The following is a 17302-nucleotide window of genomic DNA, read 5'->3' on the forward strand; positions in this document are numbered from 1 at the left end:
CCAGAAAACAAATAAACATGGATACAGTAAGTATAAATATAAAGTTCCATATGATTTATTGTTGTTCCTTGTACATAAGAAACAGTAATATACAACTTACACTGCTTTAGAATGTAAAATGGATAAAAATGTGTACAAAAAAAGCACATTCCTAGAAAAGTATTGGCAAATAGTAAAAACAGGGAGGAGGGTAACAAGCAAAAAACAAATCAACAAAACAAAAAGAAAAACAAACAATTCTTCAATTCAGTGTGCAAACATTTTATAAAAATAGAAATACTAACTCTACAGGCAGTATTTCCTGATAAATTATTTAAATAGCATATCTACACAATCTGAGATATCTATTCCAATGGCAATGAGAAAATAATTTATAAAAATAAAGCAATGGTATACAAGATGATAGAAAAACACAACTTTCAGAAAATGTATTTAACATTTCAATGCTATTTCCTTATTGGGAATACTTTTCTGTGAAGAATTTTTATACTATGTACAACATTGACTTTTTTTTTTTTAGGTACTACAGTAGCTTTAAGTTTGTTAGACATTTAAACTCTTTTCTGCTTGATCCAAAAATTCTTTACTCAGTCACACAACAAATGAGGTAATATTTGTATACAAGTTTCACCTTTGTCATTTTTTTCATTTGGAAAAAGGCAAAAATAATAAATGTAGATGCTTTTCATCTCCCTGGAAATAGGCACAAGGGATGGAGCAAAACAGTATTAAAGCCCTCCTGGCTTTCTTTGCAAACTAAAAACACTTGCAAATGGACAACCAAATAATTCCACTTGAAAAAATAAAGGAAAAAAGAAGAATCCCAAATCATTCAGTCTAAGCACAAAATGAAGAGCAGCTTGCTGTGCTGATTTCCTTGTGCCATTCCTATGAAAGTTTTGCTGATCAATCTCAACTACCAGCTCTCAAACACTTTCCATATGAAACCTAGATTCCAGGTAGAACAGAGTTAATAAATAATCTGTATTTACAATCTTACAGTCATGAAGACTTGTAGCAAAGATGATATGCTTACGCTTCTTCCTGTTCCATGAATAGTCTTTCAGACAGATCCTCCAGAATAAGTAAAAAATAAATATTTTACATTGTAAAATGTTTGTAAAAAAAAAAAAAAACAAACACCAAACTACAGTCCAAAAGAGAAAATTGGAAAACTCCATGATATTCAGGAAAAAAGAGAGAAAAGGAATGTCTTAGTTGATAATTTTGTGCCTTTCTAACCATAAAAATACAAGCACGGCTACCTTTCCCATGGGAGGTAACCCAGTGCTCACTGAGATGGTAGGTTTTCTTATTTCCCTGCTACATCTGCACAAGCTACGTCTGGAATACAGCTGACAATTTCAATATAACCAGGCAGTGGCAGCCAGCACTGCCTTGTGCTGGTTTAGTTCTGACTCCCTGTTCTGGTTGCTACAGGTGATGTGTAAGGGGTGGAAATCCGGGAGGAAGTCCACAAGCCAGTCTTTTCCTTCCTTCCCTGCTTCTATTTAAGTGCCTATTTACGTGGGTCAATCAGCTAACATGGGTCAGCATCATGAAATCCATCAACAGTCTTTCCCCTGAAAATGATTTAGTACCGAAAAAGGAACAGTCCCTCCATGTTTTCTTCATACAATCGTCTCTTGGGTATGCGCCCTCCCCTTAGGGCTTCGGCCCCGCCCCCCCATTCCCGAGGGAGTAGGTCAGGGCTGGTTTTGTTTGTCAATTCTAGCGAGTCCTCCCTTCTCTCACACGCCTGAAAACGCTTTGGAGTCCACTGCTCAGAGCTGGCCTCACAATCGCCCTCTGCCCTGACAAAAGCAGAGTGGGACAGGCACCTTCCAACCGAAGCAAGTGGATGCTTTTGATTTTTCAAAAGCCAACCAAAGTCATTGTTTATATCCTTGGAAGATTCTTCTCATTCAGAGGCTGAATGCTGAGTCTGATTTGGAAAATTGCATTTTCTTGAGGCAAGTCACATGTTCTAAGAGTCCACACTGATGCAAGCAGAGAGCAAAGGCAGGCAGGGAGGAGTGATCCTGGGGGTTTTCTTAAGCCCATGGTTCCAGAAGGTGCAATACCAGCAATGGTTATGATCAGTCTTTTCATCAACAGTTTGATGATTAGGAATCTGTTAAATAAATAGACAAACACATAAATACATAAACTAATTCATCAAGGCATCGTCATCTTAATATCCCTTAATACGTTAACAACCTAGGCATAGCTCTACTTTTATAATGTCAAAAGCATATTTTAAGATTGTCAGCTTATATAATTACACGTTAGTGTGTTGGAACATGGTTGCTAGGAGCTTGACACTGCATAACCTTCCAGAACTTATGCTGTGATTTCTAAGTCTTTCCGTGTTAAAACTCTAGGGAGTTTTATTTTACAACTTAAGACTCAAAGATTACACCATAATTTAAATATTGAGTAACAGCAACCATATTTTTTTTACTGTGCTTCATCTTGTTGGCTCCAAGCTTGGCCCAGTAAACGTTTATTAAGCACCTGTTTTGTAGGAGACCCAATGCTAGACTCAGTGAGAGCTTAAGTAACCACTAAATGAAAAAAAGAGCAAAGGTTAGTAGTGAAAATTAATTTAACATGCCAACATGAAGGCAATACTCCTTTCCCTTTCTTTCCAAGAGGGAAAGGTTCTGAAAGACAACCTGGGCCGTAATGGCATGAATAAAACTAAGTGGTGTGCAAGACATAGAAATGTAAAATTTAAAAAATTTTTAGTATTATTGCTGGGGTCTGAACTGTACAGGAGCTTGTCTGCAGTTTACTTTGCGCTGGCTATGAAGAGAACAGAGATTGCTAAATTAAAATGGTTCACAAGGACTCAGCACTTCATAAGCCGCAGTTCATAGGCACTATTTCATTTTTTATCATATGCCTTCAACAGCAAAATATAAATAACCCTTTCTCTAAAATAGCCTTTAAATCAGCCTCTCCCATGATTGGCATTCTTGGTATTGGTCTGAACTAGGGATGTCAACTGGTATATTCACTGTCATTTTGCTCCTACCTCTGCATTCATATTTCAGGTCAGAGAAGAACACCATTTCTTGAGAGAAGACGAACAACCCTAGCCTACCGCCAGCATAGGTTTTGTCATAGATGGGTCCTGAGTCGGCCATGATTTTCTTCCCTTCATACATCACCACTCTGCAGGAAAAAGGAAGTCGCGTTAGTGACACCCTTGCTTTTTGGTCCTCTCCTTCTCTCCCGTCAGTGTGACTTAAGTGAAATTTAATCAGAGCAATCTTACCTAATGAAACCCGTCTTTGGCCTGTGGCTCAGACGCCATCTGTAGGCGGTGAAATCTTTCCAGCCTATTTGACGAGGGTCATGCCACAGCGTGCGTACCTGGAGGAAAAGGAAACGAAAAGGTTGAAACAGCCTCATTATGAGATTTATATTTCATTCCATGAGAAACGGTGCTTGAAAGGTACAGAGTTGACCTAAATTAGAGGGCTGCAATGTAGGATTTTTTTCCGAAGGCCTTTTTCATTAGATGTGTAGCCTTGAATGTACATATAAAGCAGAGAGAAGAGAAACTTTTATTTGTTTGTTTGAAGAGGCTAAAACTGCCTTTGGATTTGAAGTGGGCTCCCCTCTCAGACCCTAGGATGTTTTTTCAAAGCAGAACTTAATGCTGCAGTTGGTGATGCGGGGAACGTGATATCTAAGATTCCCTGTCGGGAGGCCTGGCCAAAGCACAGCATCCCTTGTGCTGGTCTAGCACCTCTCCCCCTTCTGCAGGGTGTTGTTCTCACCTGGCCGGGGGTGTTTCCTGTGTGCCACAGGGCATTCCGCAGGTGCTCGCCAGGCCCCGTGGTGGAGTTCACGACCTTCACAGAAAGGCCGGAGTATCCCTGAGCCCTTGTGGGGTTGGTGTCCCAGTAGGACTGAGTGACTTGCTTCCACATCACAACGTAGAAGCGGCTGCTGGACTGGTAGCCAAAGACAAATCCGGCATAGTCATCATCCCTTTCGGTGTTGATGAAGAAGGTGCCACTGAAGTCCACAGCGTTAAACTCATCATAACCTGGAAGAGGAGGCCAGACCCAGGTTAAAACCGGCAGCCTTCGGGAAGTTCTCTGTTACACTCCTAGGCATTTTTTAGCACCCATGGGGACACACACGACTGCCAGCTTTTATATTTGCTTCTTTCCCCTCTATGCACTGGCCTTTCGTTAGAAGAACTCACTACTCACCTACAGCAAGTCCAGGATCACAGTTGACGGTCTGGACAAGTTCTTTACCCTGATGGCGTACAACCCAGTTAGGGTCATTTTGGGACGTCCCTTTGGGATCTAGAGGAATCATCTGGAATCGGCGGAAATCGGTCTCACTGATATCAACGTTTTCGGGACAGATGTCATCGATGTCTGGCACGTTGTCCTGGTCAAAATCATCTTTGCAAGCATCACCTCGACCATCACCTGAGGCCAAAAAGGCAAGAGTACAGTGAAATTCTGAAATAACCGTGACTGGTGCCAGAAATTCACTGTCTTCTCAAAGCTGACATTTGGTCTGTTCATCCTTAAATGCATTCAGCTTTGTTTTTATTTCCTGAATCCAGACAGCCATGGTTTCAGTGACTCTCTTTAAAAGTGGCTCTAGTGACTCACCATCAGAGTCCTTCTGGTCAGGATTGGGCACGAGCCTGCAGTTGTCCTTGTCATCAGGAATGCCGTCATTGTCATCGTCATGGTCGCAGGCATCGCCCTTGCCATCCTTGTCATGGTCAGCCTGGTTGGCGTTGGGCACGTAGGGACAGTTGTCCAGGTTGTTCTGGTGGCCGTCTTCATCAATGTCCTGATTGTTGTCACAGGTATCTCCAATGCGGTCCGAGTCAGAATCGAGCTGAAAGAGACAGAAACAGAGGGTCAATTGGAGTATGAATCATTGATGCTAAAGAGAACTTCTGTAAGATTCTCCAGTGTTGGATTCGGCCAGTGAGGTTTGAAGTCTATATGCCACTGCCAAAAGCTAGTCATATTAACAGATTTTAAATGTTTTTCTTCTTGACTCTTGTTTTCATATGACAGTTTTAATAGGGATTTTTGTTGTTGTTTTTTTTAAAATAGAAAACTGTCGAAATAAAATTCAATAGAAAGCAGTAACTAATCCCCAAGGATGGAATGCCATGTTAACTGCTTATATTTTAATGATAAATGAAATTCTTTGAGTACAATTTGTTATTTTCCATTTAAGTTTTCAATTAGGAAATTGTTGACACGTCAGCATCTACTCTAGGTCATTAAATCATGGCAACATGGCACTGCTTTTTATACATACTTGGAAATCCATATGGTGGGATCAATTATTTTCTTCTTTTTTTAGGTATTTGGTTTTATATCTCTAGTCCATGATGGTTGTCAACTGTTGGCTCAGGTAGTCAGAATTCTAAATTTTTTCAAAACTGTACTTCTCAAGAGTACTTTTTTACATTATTCAGTGTATGTGGGATGCTTAGGGATTATTTATACACAAGTTGAAATGTTTCTTGCCAGTATTTATGCTCTTTGCCATTAAGATTTTTACATGATTCATTAACTGTTATAAACTTTATTATTATCGGAAGAACCAAAAACTCATCCAGGGAGGTTAAACGGCATTGAGGTTTAATTTACAGTAAGATCCAAACTCAACATAGATGACCCTCAATGCCATTTGATCAGGAAAGCTATCCCAGATCATTCATGCTTTCCCATTACGGCCCCAAAGAGATTCATCCTGTTGCTTTCTGTTTTATAGGAGCTCAAATGAACAAACATTAGGAGCTCAGCTGGACTTCTCATTTTTTGAATCTTTTAAAAATATTCCCATTTTTTAAAAGCTGGTTTCTATGTTTTCAGAACAATGCCTTAACTTTCACAGCTAGAAAATAATGACGAGCAATTACACAAGAAAAGGAACTTGTTCTGGCTGATGTCTATTTGCAGCACTCCCTGGCAGTGCTACGGAGAATTATCTGCTTGCAGTGCCAAACACTTGAAGAATGACAATGAAACAGGGATTTCTCCAGTTTGGGGGAATTATTTTTAGTTTGAATTTCTTGCAGCCAGATTATATCATTAGCCGTGAAAATGGTTGTGTATCGTGCTTAGGGATATTTTCTTCCATCTCTGAGTTTCAAATATGATTAATATTCCCGTAGAGTCGTCAGCCACAGATTTCTGCTTTGTATAATTTATCTTAACAATGGTAGATCCCGCTGAGCAAGTCACGTGGACCTTCTTGTAGAAGACAGGATTGACATTACAAGACTGTCACACTAAAGACCTATGAGACTCTGCGAGGAACTCATGTCAGGCAAACTGTTCACATGAAAATATTACAATTGGCTATGAGAGCACTGAGAGCCGTGGTAATGTTTGAACTCTGTTTAACTCCTCTATTTTTTAGAGGCCTAGAAAGGGATATTCTAACACTTTACTGAAAGATTCTGAAAGGCATCCACCGACCTGATCTGGATTGTGTTCCAGGGGGCAGTTGTCACACTGATCTCCAACCCCATCCATGTCAGTGTCTCTCTGGTCCACGTTGTAGACATACTGGCAGTTGTCCCGTTCATTGAGGATACCTGCAGAGAACAGGGGACAGGTAAGAGCTGGAATCTCCAGCCTCAGCTGTTTCAACCAAATCGCACACTAACAGCCAGGGCTGCTCAAGGTTGAGAGCCAAGTGAGAGACACTGGGGCCCGCTGGAGTCAGGGAGTGCCTTACCGTCCCCATCAATGTCTGCTGCGCAGGCGTCTCCTTCCCCGTTGTTGTCCGTGTCAGCCTGGTCTGGGTTGTGGTTGTAGGGGCAGTTGTCACAGCGGTCTCCCACGTCGTCTCTGTCATAGTCATACTGGGCTGGGTTGTAATGGAACGGACAGTTGTCCTGCAAAGATAAGAAGCAGAGCATTTTACAACACGGTCCATGAAGCCCGCCTCAAACCACATGCAGAATATTTATAAAACTGTGAAAATATGCAACAATTATTTTCTATTTAGTGGATATACTAATTGAATCCTCTGTAAAATGGTCACTGCAAAAGTTAAAAGCCAGGACATAATGAGTGAAAAATGAATTGCTGTTGGTTACGAGTCAGTGAGATGTAAATAGAAACTCAACATCACTGCTCTCAGTGCGCTCAAAGAAAATCTTAATGTGACTTAAAGAAGACATTTGAAACCAATCTGGGGAGCGAAGTGTCATTTGTTCACATATTGTAACCTCTTGCTCCAACCGGCGGAAGGGAAGGTTGTGATGAAAAACAAAACCCTCATTTAAAAATTCTCTTGGCAACATCTATGTCCTCAAACTACTGAAACACAACAAATAACTTCTGATGATCCTAGATATCAGTAACTTCATTGAATCTCAAGGTGTTACAGGCTGTTGCTGAATACAAAAGCTGAAAGAGGAGTAGAAAACGTTTTTTACCCTGTCATCTGGAATTTTATCATTGTCATCGTCATCGTCACAGGCGTCGCCGATTCCGTCCTTGTCATAGTCTTCCTGCCCTGAGTTGGGGAGGTTGGGGCAATTATCCTGGAAAGAGAAGACACATTACAGCTGCAGTTTGCATGCCTTTTGCTCAGCTCAGGCACCAGAGATAAACGCTCTAGACTTTGTACACGCTGGGAACACAGCCATGCTCTGCTGGTATTTGGTAGAGAAGTGAACATTTTTTTGGACAACATAATCGACTGTGGAACACAACTGCCCACAGGGCCTGCTGCCCCATTCATGATCTTGGCACCAAGTGATTTAATATTAATAAGAATTAGGGCTGCTCTGCCTTTGGATGATTTAATCTTTCAGTTTCATTTTCAGACTTTTAAGCATTTAAAATCCCTCAGCCTGTTCCCTTGATAAGGGCTTTCTGGAGGTGGGCGAGGAAAGCGGGGGCTACCTTTTTGCAGTGGTAAGTTGCATTGGCCACGCACACCAGGTCCTTGTTGGGCCAGCCGTCCAGGTCTGTGTCCTCCCCACAGATGATGCCGTTGCCGGCGTAGCCGGGCTTGCACTCGCAGCGGTACATGGGGTCACTGTAGTGGCTCAGGTAGTTGCACTTGGCATTCTTGTTGCAGTCGTGTGTGCCGTCCATGCAGGGGTTGCGGGGCTTGCACACCTGAGGGTACATCCTGACATTAAGGCAGAGCCTTCGAGAGTCCCCAGACACCACAGAACCAAGAACCCAGATCCCCATCGTCTCTGAACAGACAGAGCTCCATGGGAAGAGTGTGGGTCCTCCCCATCCGCCCCGGGTATGTCCAGGTTACAGGCTAACGTGGCTTTTTGTGCGTTTTCCTTGAAATTGCTCAGCACCTAGGCACTTAGAAGCCCATCCACTCACAACTTGTTCCAGGGCAGCATTGTCAGAGGTGATGGACCTGTTTTCCTTGCTGGAGCTACAGTGGATTTTCTAGTCCCGTTTCTAAGAGCTAGGTTGTCCACTCACCCCCTTCCCTGTTTTTTGTGAAGGGTATAAGATGACGTTCCCTCCTTTCGTGGCTCTTTCGCTTGAGGACACCCCTCCTTCACTCCCGTCTACGAGTCCCCTCTGCTCTACCTGTTTGTTGGTGGTGGCATGTTCCACGCCCCGGCCGAAGGGCTGCGAGCCGGTGAAGCGTGGCGGGCAGGGCAGGCAGTTGTAGCCGGGGTCTGTGTTCTCACACCTGTGCTCTCCGTTGTGGTTGAAGCAGGCATCAGGGACTTCTTTGCACTATGGAAGAAATAGCAGTTTGCTTCGTGTTTAGAGAACACTGCCAAAGGAAATGACTAGGACAGGTGAGCTGCTTTCCTAGGTCTGGTAACTCCCAGCTTCTCACCTCATCAACATCTTTGCACTGGATGCCATTTCCGCTGTAGCCCGGGGGACAAGCACCACACTTCCAGCTGCCGTCAGGGTAGCTGGTACACTTGACGTCCGCAAAGCAGGGATTGGACAGGCATCCATCTGAGACAAGAGAGACAGGCAAATGGTGGGTCTCAGCTGCTTCCCAGTAACTGCCATTCCGGACACTTCAACCAGGGTGTAAAATATTGTAGGATCTAAACAACTGATAGCTTGTTGAGATTATGCTGTCCGTCTGGCATTTTAGAGTAATCAAATCACTCAGGACCATTCAAAGCCGAACCCCTGTGAACGCTAACCATGGCACTCAGTGGTTTTGTCCTGGGCTGCATGGCTTACCGATGGGACAGTCCTGCTTGTTGCAGATCTGGTTTTCTGTCACATCACCAACGCAGTCCTTGCCTCCAAACTGGGGTGTGGGGTTGTTGCAGAGCCGACTACGTTTCTGCACCCCTCCTCCACAGGTGACGGAACAGATGTCCCATGGCGACCAGGGTCCCCAGCCTCCATTGACTGTAAGAAAATGAACCACAGGCCAAAGTTAACGCCGATTTTCAAACGCCTTACCTTCACAGGAGACTCTCCTGAGTCTGTTCATGCTACCCTGACACATGGAACGAATGTTCTGGAAGAAGGTGAGTCTGAAATTGTTCTTTCTGTTTTCCATTAAAAGAAGCTGCTGCGCTGTGCAGGACTGTGCTTCTATTTGTTTCTCTAGGAAGGGACCTTTCCCCGTCCATGACCCACCGAGCTGGAAGCTGCAGATGCCAGCCAGCCAGCTGGGCAGAGCTGCTGCCGGGTGACGCATGCACTTACTGGGGCAGGCGTCTTTCTGGCAGGCTTTGGTCTCCCGAGCTTCGCCCTCACATGGCTTCCCATTCATCTGGGGGCTGGGAGAGTTGCACAGCCGGATTCTTGTGATCACACCGTCTCCACATGTTACAGAACAAGACGACCACGGGGACCAGTGGCTCCAGCCGCCATCCTGTTTAACTAAAGGACAAACCAGATGGTTATACGGTGCTTCCCATGAGCCAAGCTCTGTGCTAGTGCCTTTAAATGCATTATCTAAACAAAATCTTCAAACTAGCCCTATCAGGAACTATTCTTACCCCCGATTTGCAGATGAGGAAAGAGCCTCAGAGAGGCTAAGTTGTGCTCAAGGGTGCATAGATAAGGGGGAGACTTGGGATTAGGTCCAGAGGCTAGAACCTGTGCTCTTAACCTCTGTATTATGGAGCTGCTGTTGGTGACGACAGGGACAGGTCAGTTCTCCACATCCCCAAGTGGCCAAGATACTTACATCTCTTGTCACACTCCTGAATGTGGCAGGTCCGTGTCTGCACGGAGGAGCCCTCGCATCTGTTGTTGAGGCTGTCGCAGGAGCGGCCACGCTGCTGGATTCCGTTGCCACATGTCACAGAGCAAGAGGTCCACTCAGACCATGGGGACCAGCCATCGTCCGCAGAATCGCTGGCTGCAGAGGACATGGGCGCATTTAGCGTGCAATCATTAAAACAAGCTATTCTTTAGACTGCTCTGCTCAGGACTTTCTTCTTCCCTTGCTAGAGGGTGACAAGCAATGTAGTTGTTAGGCCAGTGGCCAAGGGGTTTATGCCAGGTCATTCTGTGCACAGCCTCGTAGCAGTTGCATGCTTTGCCTGGGCTGGTACAGCTGAGCCTTTTCCCTGTGTGTGTTCCTATTCATCACTCCCTCTCTCCTCCTGTCTGCATTTCAAATGAGTTTCCCTTTTCTGACTTAAGATATTTCAGTAGGCAGTTCCAGTCCCAGGCTTCCAAAAATACTTGAGTTTTAGGCAACTTATAGGAGTCACTTCTGCCTTTCAGGGGAGCCAGAGACCGTGTGTTTGGCAGATGAAGTTGAAGGCAGCAGAGCCGCTGTTGGCTGTGGCTCCAGCTCGGTCATGAGGTTAGTCAGTATGTTGCTTCTCTCACCCTAGCATTTGGGACCTTTTCTGCATATATCTTCACAAGAGGAAAGTGCGTTTGTTTATCATCTGCCCAGGCACGATGACTACAGTCACGTCTAGCTGTATCTGACACGAGACAGAGAACTTGTTTTCTCTTGCCATCAGCTGGAACCTTTCCTAGCAATCCCTGATTCAAGTTCAGAGCTCCGCCAGTCCCCAGCTGGCTTTGTTCCCTTTAACCCACACCTGAAGTGATCTCTGGAGGGGACTGGTTATTCTGAGTTGTGATCAGTGTGTGTAGGTGCAGTGGGTGTGGGAGGTGTGGGTGTGAAGGGTGAGTGCTACTTTCTCGTCTTATTTATCTTAGTTGTGATGAATCATTTTTATGACTTGTACCTACTATACTGTCTCAGCAAAGTGATTAATTCATACTGGCAACAAAAGCCAGGGATTGGGTACCATGAAACAACACAGTGCCCTATTTCTTTTATGGCCCTGACACTCAAACTGCTGTTTTGTCTTAGGTCTCTTATGTCTGTATACAAAATGGGTAGAACTTTCAGGCCCAATTAAGTCCAATGCTCGCACCAAAGCCATCCATTTCTCTGGTGAGCAGATTTTTCTTGACTCTAGGCCATAAGGTCAAATTCTAAAAGCAGTCAACTTAGAGCTATCACTGCTACCGATTCCTCTCTTCTTTCCTCAAAGCATAGGATCATTCTCAATAAGCTATACCAAGATTATTGCCTGTACTGTGATCCAGGGGGGTAATCAAGTTTAGTCATAAGGGCACTTTTGGCTCTCTACAGCAGACAAGCCATCAGTTAACCAGGTGTCGCAGCAAGAAACTGAATGAAAAACATATGATGGAGATGGGGGTGGGGTTCAAGCACTATGTACAGTTGATCCAGTCGCTGAAGCATGATTATGCAGTTTTAAGAACTTACGCCAACACCGCGGGCAGCATTCTCCATCAGGAACTGTGGCATTGGAGCAGGGCATGATTGGGCAGGACACTTTTTTGCAGATGGTAACTGAGTTCTGCAGGGCAGGAGTGAGGGAGAAATGGTTTACTAGGCATACTGCAAGCCAAAGTTTACATATTGAAACATTTCCATTACAGGTTGACACGTGGTCAGGGCTGTTAAATGCTCTAGTGGAATGATTTTAATAGAAGATCTGCCTCTGTCATGTTGGCAGCCACCAGTACTGTAGAGACAGTTCTGGTGCTAGTTACTTGTCACTCCACCCCTCGGAGAGAGCTTTCTTAATTGCCACTTAGTCACTTTCTCATGCACAGGACAGCGTGAAGAGTTTCTCCAGCGGGAACCACTGAATGTCATGGGTCAGATCTATTACTCTGCATCTAAAAATCAAACTCATGAAACTCAGCCAGGACTTGAAAAGTTTTAAATTATATCTTTATGGGGAAAAGAAGATCAATGAGCATCGTATTTTCTCATGTATAGATCTGGCTTTATATTATATTGGTCGAGAATGGGAATTTAGTAAATCTGACTCGCAAATCCAGCAATCCGTGATTTGTATTTCAGCTTGACTTTGCTCAATGAGTCAGGTAAACCCCCTTCACTCCCCTGCCCCTGGCGTTGCAGGGTGGGCGGGGGGATCCAGAAGGACATACACACTGCAGGCAGCGCCATCTGAGCTAAGTGGACAGTTCTGTCCTAACATGGTGGGCTAAGTGATTTGCACAGCAATCAGTACTGTATTAAAAGAATCTCTGTGTCATAGCTGAATACGAATTAGGGTTGGGGGGAAGAAAGATCAACTAGGTTTTACTTACCTGACATTCAACACTTAGCCCTCGAACTAAAGCAGGTAAGTTACTGAGATGTTTAAGTAGATGTGTTCTTTTAGATACTTAGCCTGGGGTATCATTAAGACTTTGAAAAACTCTTGGGCATTTAAAGATTTTATAGATGTCATAACTGCATCTTAAGAAAAAGACACCATTTGGGTTATCAGGCCATGGAACATAAAAAGGGCCTGTGTGGCTATCTGGATCTTCCCCCAGAGACTGTGGCTTCAGTGCACCGTCTGTTCGTATTTCAGTCTCTCGAGCCCCTTACCTGGCAGCGACACTCAGTGCAGCTGTCCACCGTCCACTCCTCGCTATTCCTGTACTGGACTCCGTTGTGGTAGCAGAGCGGGGGCCTCCTCAGCTCATTGACCAGCTCTTTGTTCTCTTCAGTCTAAAAGGGGGAGAAAGGTCATTAGCGTCCAGCCTCACTTTCAGTCCCTCAGCATCATCGGTGGTACACGTTCGAGGGCTCGTGCTAGCGGGCGGGGGGGCGGAGGCCACTGACCACTTTGCGGATGCTGTCCTGCAGCGTGGTCACGATGGTGCGCAGGCCCCTAAGCTCCAGGACCATGTTGGATAGCTCGTCACAGGAGATGCCGCACATGGCTTGCAGATCCTTTGTCTTGTGGCCAATGTAGTTGGTGCGGATGGCAGGGCTGGAACCGTTCACCACATTGTTGTCAAGGGTGAGAAGGACACTGGTAGCTGCCAAGGAACAGAGGAACACGATGGGGAAAGTTATAGAGGATCTTCAAGCAGAAGACCTCACCTGCCAGTCCCCAGGGTTCCTAGCCGTAAAAGACATTTCATTTTGGGTGAGGGATGCAGGAGGACGGGATGCATGTGTGTGCTGTTGGAGGTCACCTTTATATACCTCTTAGCTATGTTCCCTGGGGTAATTTATGCACAACCACCATTGCATACGTTTCTCAACTTGTTTTGGGTGGAATTGCCCCAGTTTCCCTGTATGCCCTAAAAACACTTACAGCTGGAGCAGCCTTTGTTCCTGAGGATGTCTTCTGGTGTGGTTCCAAAGACAAATCTCACGTTCTGCAGCACGCCCTGTGGGAGGACACACATTATTTGTAGACGCTTGGTGGGGGAGGGGGGGCGGGGGTCAGTGGGTGGGGGAGACTGTTTATGCTGGGAAAAGCACACAACAGATGTTCTAGAAGTTTCAAAGAACTCCCTTTTAAGATCACCATGTCAAAATAACACACCAACATGAACAGCCAAACAACTTCAAAAATCTTAACTGTGTCTTGTGCCAAGTCTTCAGTGTTGTACAAAGAATTCAGTTATCAGCCTACTCGGAGACACAGGAAATGGAATCTGATACTGAGACCGGAGGATATAATGACACTCTCCAGTGTCAAAGAGTTAACTGTGGGCGTTTCAAAGCCACAGATACAAAGATCTAGACGTTTAAGCATGGAAGAAGCTGCAGCAGCAAATAGCCACTATTTTAATCTTTTCTTTGAGACCAGTTACATCCCCATGAGGAATCAAATAGCAAAGTGGTATTTATTCTGCTCCTAAAAGTACCCACTTCAAGCAGTATTGTAATTGCTGGAACACATTTGAAATAAGTTCTTTCCTTGAGAAGAGCATAAAGAGTATTTAAGGTTTTGAACAGGCTGTTATAGGAAAACTATTTCTTGTTTCCTTTAGTGGTTTTCAAAGTCTGGTCCCCAGAACACCAGCGCCAACCTCACCCTGGAACTGGTTAGAAATGCCAATTATCAGGCCCCATCCCAGACCTATTGAATCTGAAACTCTAGGGGTGGGGTGCAGCAGTACCCATTGTAGCAAGTCCTCCGGGTGACTCTGATGCTCCCTGAAGTGTGAGAACCGCTGCTTTAATACACAGGCAGGATTTCCTGTCCTAGAACCCCTGCCTCTCCTGTGATTGCCCTCCTGGCAGATCAGCTGCCTCTCAGTCGACCCCATGGACCGGGAATTGAAGAGGCCTCACCTGGAAATTGTCATTGACACCTCCTTTGGCGATGCGGAGCCTGGCGATGCTCGCCAGGTCCCTGGTGAAGATGCTTTGGATGGGAGCATCCAGCTCAGCATTCTCCATCTTCTCACAGTCGATGTACAGCTGGGCCCTGTCCTCCTGCACAAACAGGGTGATGCTCTTCCACTGGCCGGTCGCCAGGAGTGCTTCTTCCACCGACACCACATGCTGCTTCCCCTGCACGGTCAGGCTCAGGTCCAGGGTGCCCGCCTTGCCATTGGAGACCACGCTGAAGACCTGGCCGGAGTGGTCTTTCCGCTCCACGGCCAGCAGCGTGCCCCGGGTCTTCTTCATTTGCCTCAGGGAGGCCAGGAGGAGGAAACCTTTCTCCGCCCGCACAGCATCCACTAGGTCTTGGAACTTGTCGTCAGGCACAGGGGGGATCAGGTTGGCATCCTCGATGCGGAAAGCTGGGCTGGAAGGGTCAGGACCCTTCACCAGTCGGCGCCCGGAACCCTTGCGGGCAGCCCCCGTGAGTTCAAAGATGTCAAACACGCTGTTGTCTCCCCCAGACTCTATTAGACAAGAGCAGGACACACGGTGAGCTCTCTGGGCTGGGCCTGGGGTGGGGCTCAGCTCTGGGGTGTGGGGCAGAGGGACAGGGTGAAAGCTCCTGGCAGCCACCGAAAGAGCTGAATAAACACCAGGGTCAGAGGGAACCTGCATCCCGACGTTCGGTCAGGGCTCAGGGGAGAAGCAGCTGGGAGGGGAGTGCGTGGGAGGGAGGCACACCTGGGGTAACCGGACCTCTTCCCTCCCCCCTCAAAAGGTATTATACAGACTCACCTGGAATGCGGTTGGAGCCGCACACATGCCACAGGAACAGGACACTGAGTCCCCAGGCCAGCCCCATGGTGGAGCTGTTTGTGCCCAGCAGGGAGCCTGCAGCAAGAAGCACAGAGCCCAGGGTCAGAGGCAGCCAAGCAGGGCGGGTGGGCAGAACCTGGCTGGGCTTGGGGCCGGGTCCCTGGGGATCCCCCTTTGGCTCCACGTTTGCGGCAACGAGGGGCAACAGTACTTACTTTGGAGAGGGCAGCAGGAAGAAAACGAGAGAGTTGAGGGGAGGAGATTGTGGGGCAAGACCAACAATCGGGGGGCGGGGTGCTCTTCCTTAAGAAGTTGAGGGTAAACAGCAGCATCAGGAGATATAGTTTGGGGGCCCGGGGAGGGCACGGGGGGAGTCTAAACTCTTTTCTAGAGGACTGATAGAAAGGTTTAGGGAAGACGAGGAGAAGAAAATCTTGGGGTGTCCTGGCGAGTTGGTTTGTGAACCCCAGGGCTGGAGAGGATGGCCCTGGAGCCCTTCCATAAGAAGGGTCCCCCAGCGGCTGGGAGGGACAGGATGGGGAAGACGAAAAGTATGAGATCCGGGGTCGCTGAGGCGCCGAAGCCTGGGAGCTCCAGGTGGATGGCCAGGGCAGCACTGGTCCTCGGCGGCCGCCCAGGGACTCCTTACCTGTGTGGACACGGATGCAGAGGCCGGGGCCGGCGACGAAGGCGCAGCGACGGTACCGAGCGCTGGAGAAGCACGGGCAGAGCGGTACGCCCGGAGGCCGAGGGATCGGAGGCTGCGCGGGGAGAGCTCGCCGTGGTGAGCGCTCGGCGGCCGGCCGGAGTGCACTGGCTGGCAAGGCGGTGGAGCCGCTCGCTTTTAAAGAGGCGCTCACATTCCTGGGGTTTCCTCTGGCCAATGGGAGGCCGCCGGGCAGGAAGCGGGAGGGGGGGGCCAGTCTGGGTTCCTCTCTCCGCCCCCCGCTGCCTGGCGCACAACTTTCCAGCTAGAAGGGGAAGGGGGGCGACAGGGGTCGGGCCGAGGAGCACTGGAACTTCTCAGAAAATTAGGTGCCCGCCCACGCGGCCTTGGCGCTCATGGGCTCAGCACTTTGGCTCTGGCGCCGCGCGGCCCCGTGCGCTCTGTGCGCATCCCGAGCCGACGGGGCTCTGGACAGCCACCCAAGACCCTTAGGGGGGGGCTTTCAGGCAAACCCATTCCCTTGAGTGCCTGCGCGACGGCTGAAGGGTGGACACGAGCCCGTTTGTACGGGAAAAACTGAGCCCGACGGGGTAAATAGGACCATGAGGAAATCAGTTGTTGAAGGAGTTCCCTCTTGGGTACTTGTTGACCCTCGTCCATCCATCCAGGTGGGGTGGGGACCATGGGACCCACTTGGCGCCGCGCTCCTGCCCTCGCCCCACGCCTGTCCTCCGCCTGACCCCGCCCCGCGAGGGACGTGAGTAAGGTGTCGCGCCGGCCAGCAGGGCGGCTACGGGGCTCGGCTTCCCACGGCGCGTCAGGGCATCCTTTCTGCAGCTGCCGGCCCCGGAGTCCCCGGGCAAGTCCCTTCTCCCAATTGCTGCGGCGCTTCCAGGGCTGGCCGCTTGGGGGCGATATGCGAATTCTGATCAAGGGGACGCGAGCTGACCGCTTCTTTCTAGTCAGGAATGTTAAGGAAACTTATTCTTATCCACTTCCCTCAAGCCAACATTGAAATTGTGTCTTGAAAAACAGTTTTTGTGCCCACTCGTGCTTCTTAACGTGACTCCTTTGGAGGTTGGAGGATTTGCAGCACCATGTGGCTCCAGGGTCTCAAATTATTTACAGAACAGACCCGTAGAGTAATAAATTACCCTCTGCTTATCATTTTATTTCCTTTTT

At 47.4% G+C, this 17302-nt stretch overlaps 1 protein-coding gene across 1 annotated transcript; it reads right to left on the reverse strand.

The window, feature by feature from the left end:
• Positions 1-33: 33 nt before the first annotated feature.
• On the reverse strand, positions 34-16256 carry THBS1 (thrombospondin 1). The gene is made up of 22 exons (XM_030842955.2): positions 16103-16256; positions 15433-15528; positions 14602-15161; positions 13613-13688; positions 13132-13331; positions 12895-13017; positions 11752-11845; positions 10177-10350; positions 9690-9866; positions 9213-9386; positions 8848-8975; positions 8589-8741; positions 7929-8147; positions 7457-7564; positions 6751-6910; positions 6489-6607; positions 4650-4884; positions 4233-4460; positions 3792-4063; positions 3284-3381; positions 3041-3180; positions 34-2134 (listed from the first exon to the last, which is right to left on the reverse strand). Exons 2-22 carry the CDS (start codon positions 15497-15499, stop codon positions 2127-2129), a joined length of 3513 nt encoding a protein of 1170 aa, XP_030698815.2. The 5' UTR covers positions 15500-15528; positions 16103-16256; the 3' UTR covers positions 34-2126.
• Between the last annotated feature and the right edge of the window lie 1046 nt (positions 16257-17302).

This window comes from Globicephala melas, chromosome 2 (assembly GCF_963455315.2).
Source record: "Globicephala melas chromosome 2, mGloMel1.2, whole genome shotgun sequence".
NCBI lineage: Eukaryota > Metazoa > Chordata > Mammalia > Artiodactyla > Delphinidae > Globicephala > Globicephala melas.

Coding starts and splice junctions, on each gene's coding strand:
- THBS1 (XM_030842955.2), bottom strand. CDS start 15,499: ATGGGGCTGGCCTGGGGACTCAGTGTCCTGTTCCTGTGGCATGTGTGC. Junction 13,018..13,131: donor AGGACAGCATCCGCAAAGTG/GTCAGTGGCCTC, acceptor TCCCCCTTTTAG/ACTGAAGAGAACAAAGAGCT. Junction 11,846..12,894: donor GCACTGAGTGTCGCTGCCAG/GTAAGGGGCTCG, acceptor CCTGCCCTGCAG/AACTCAGTTACCATCTGCAA.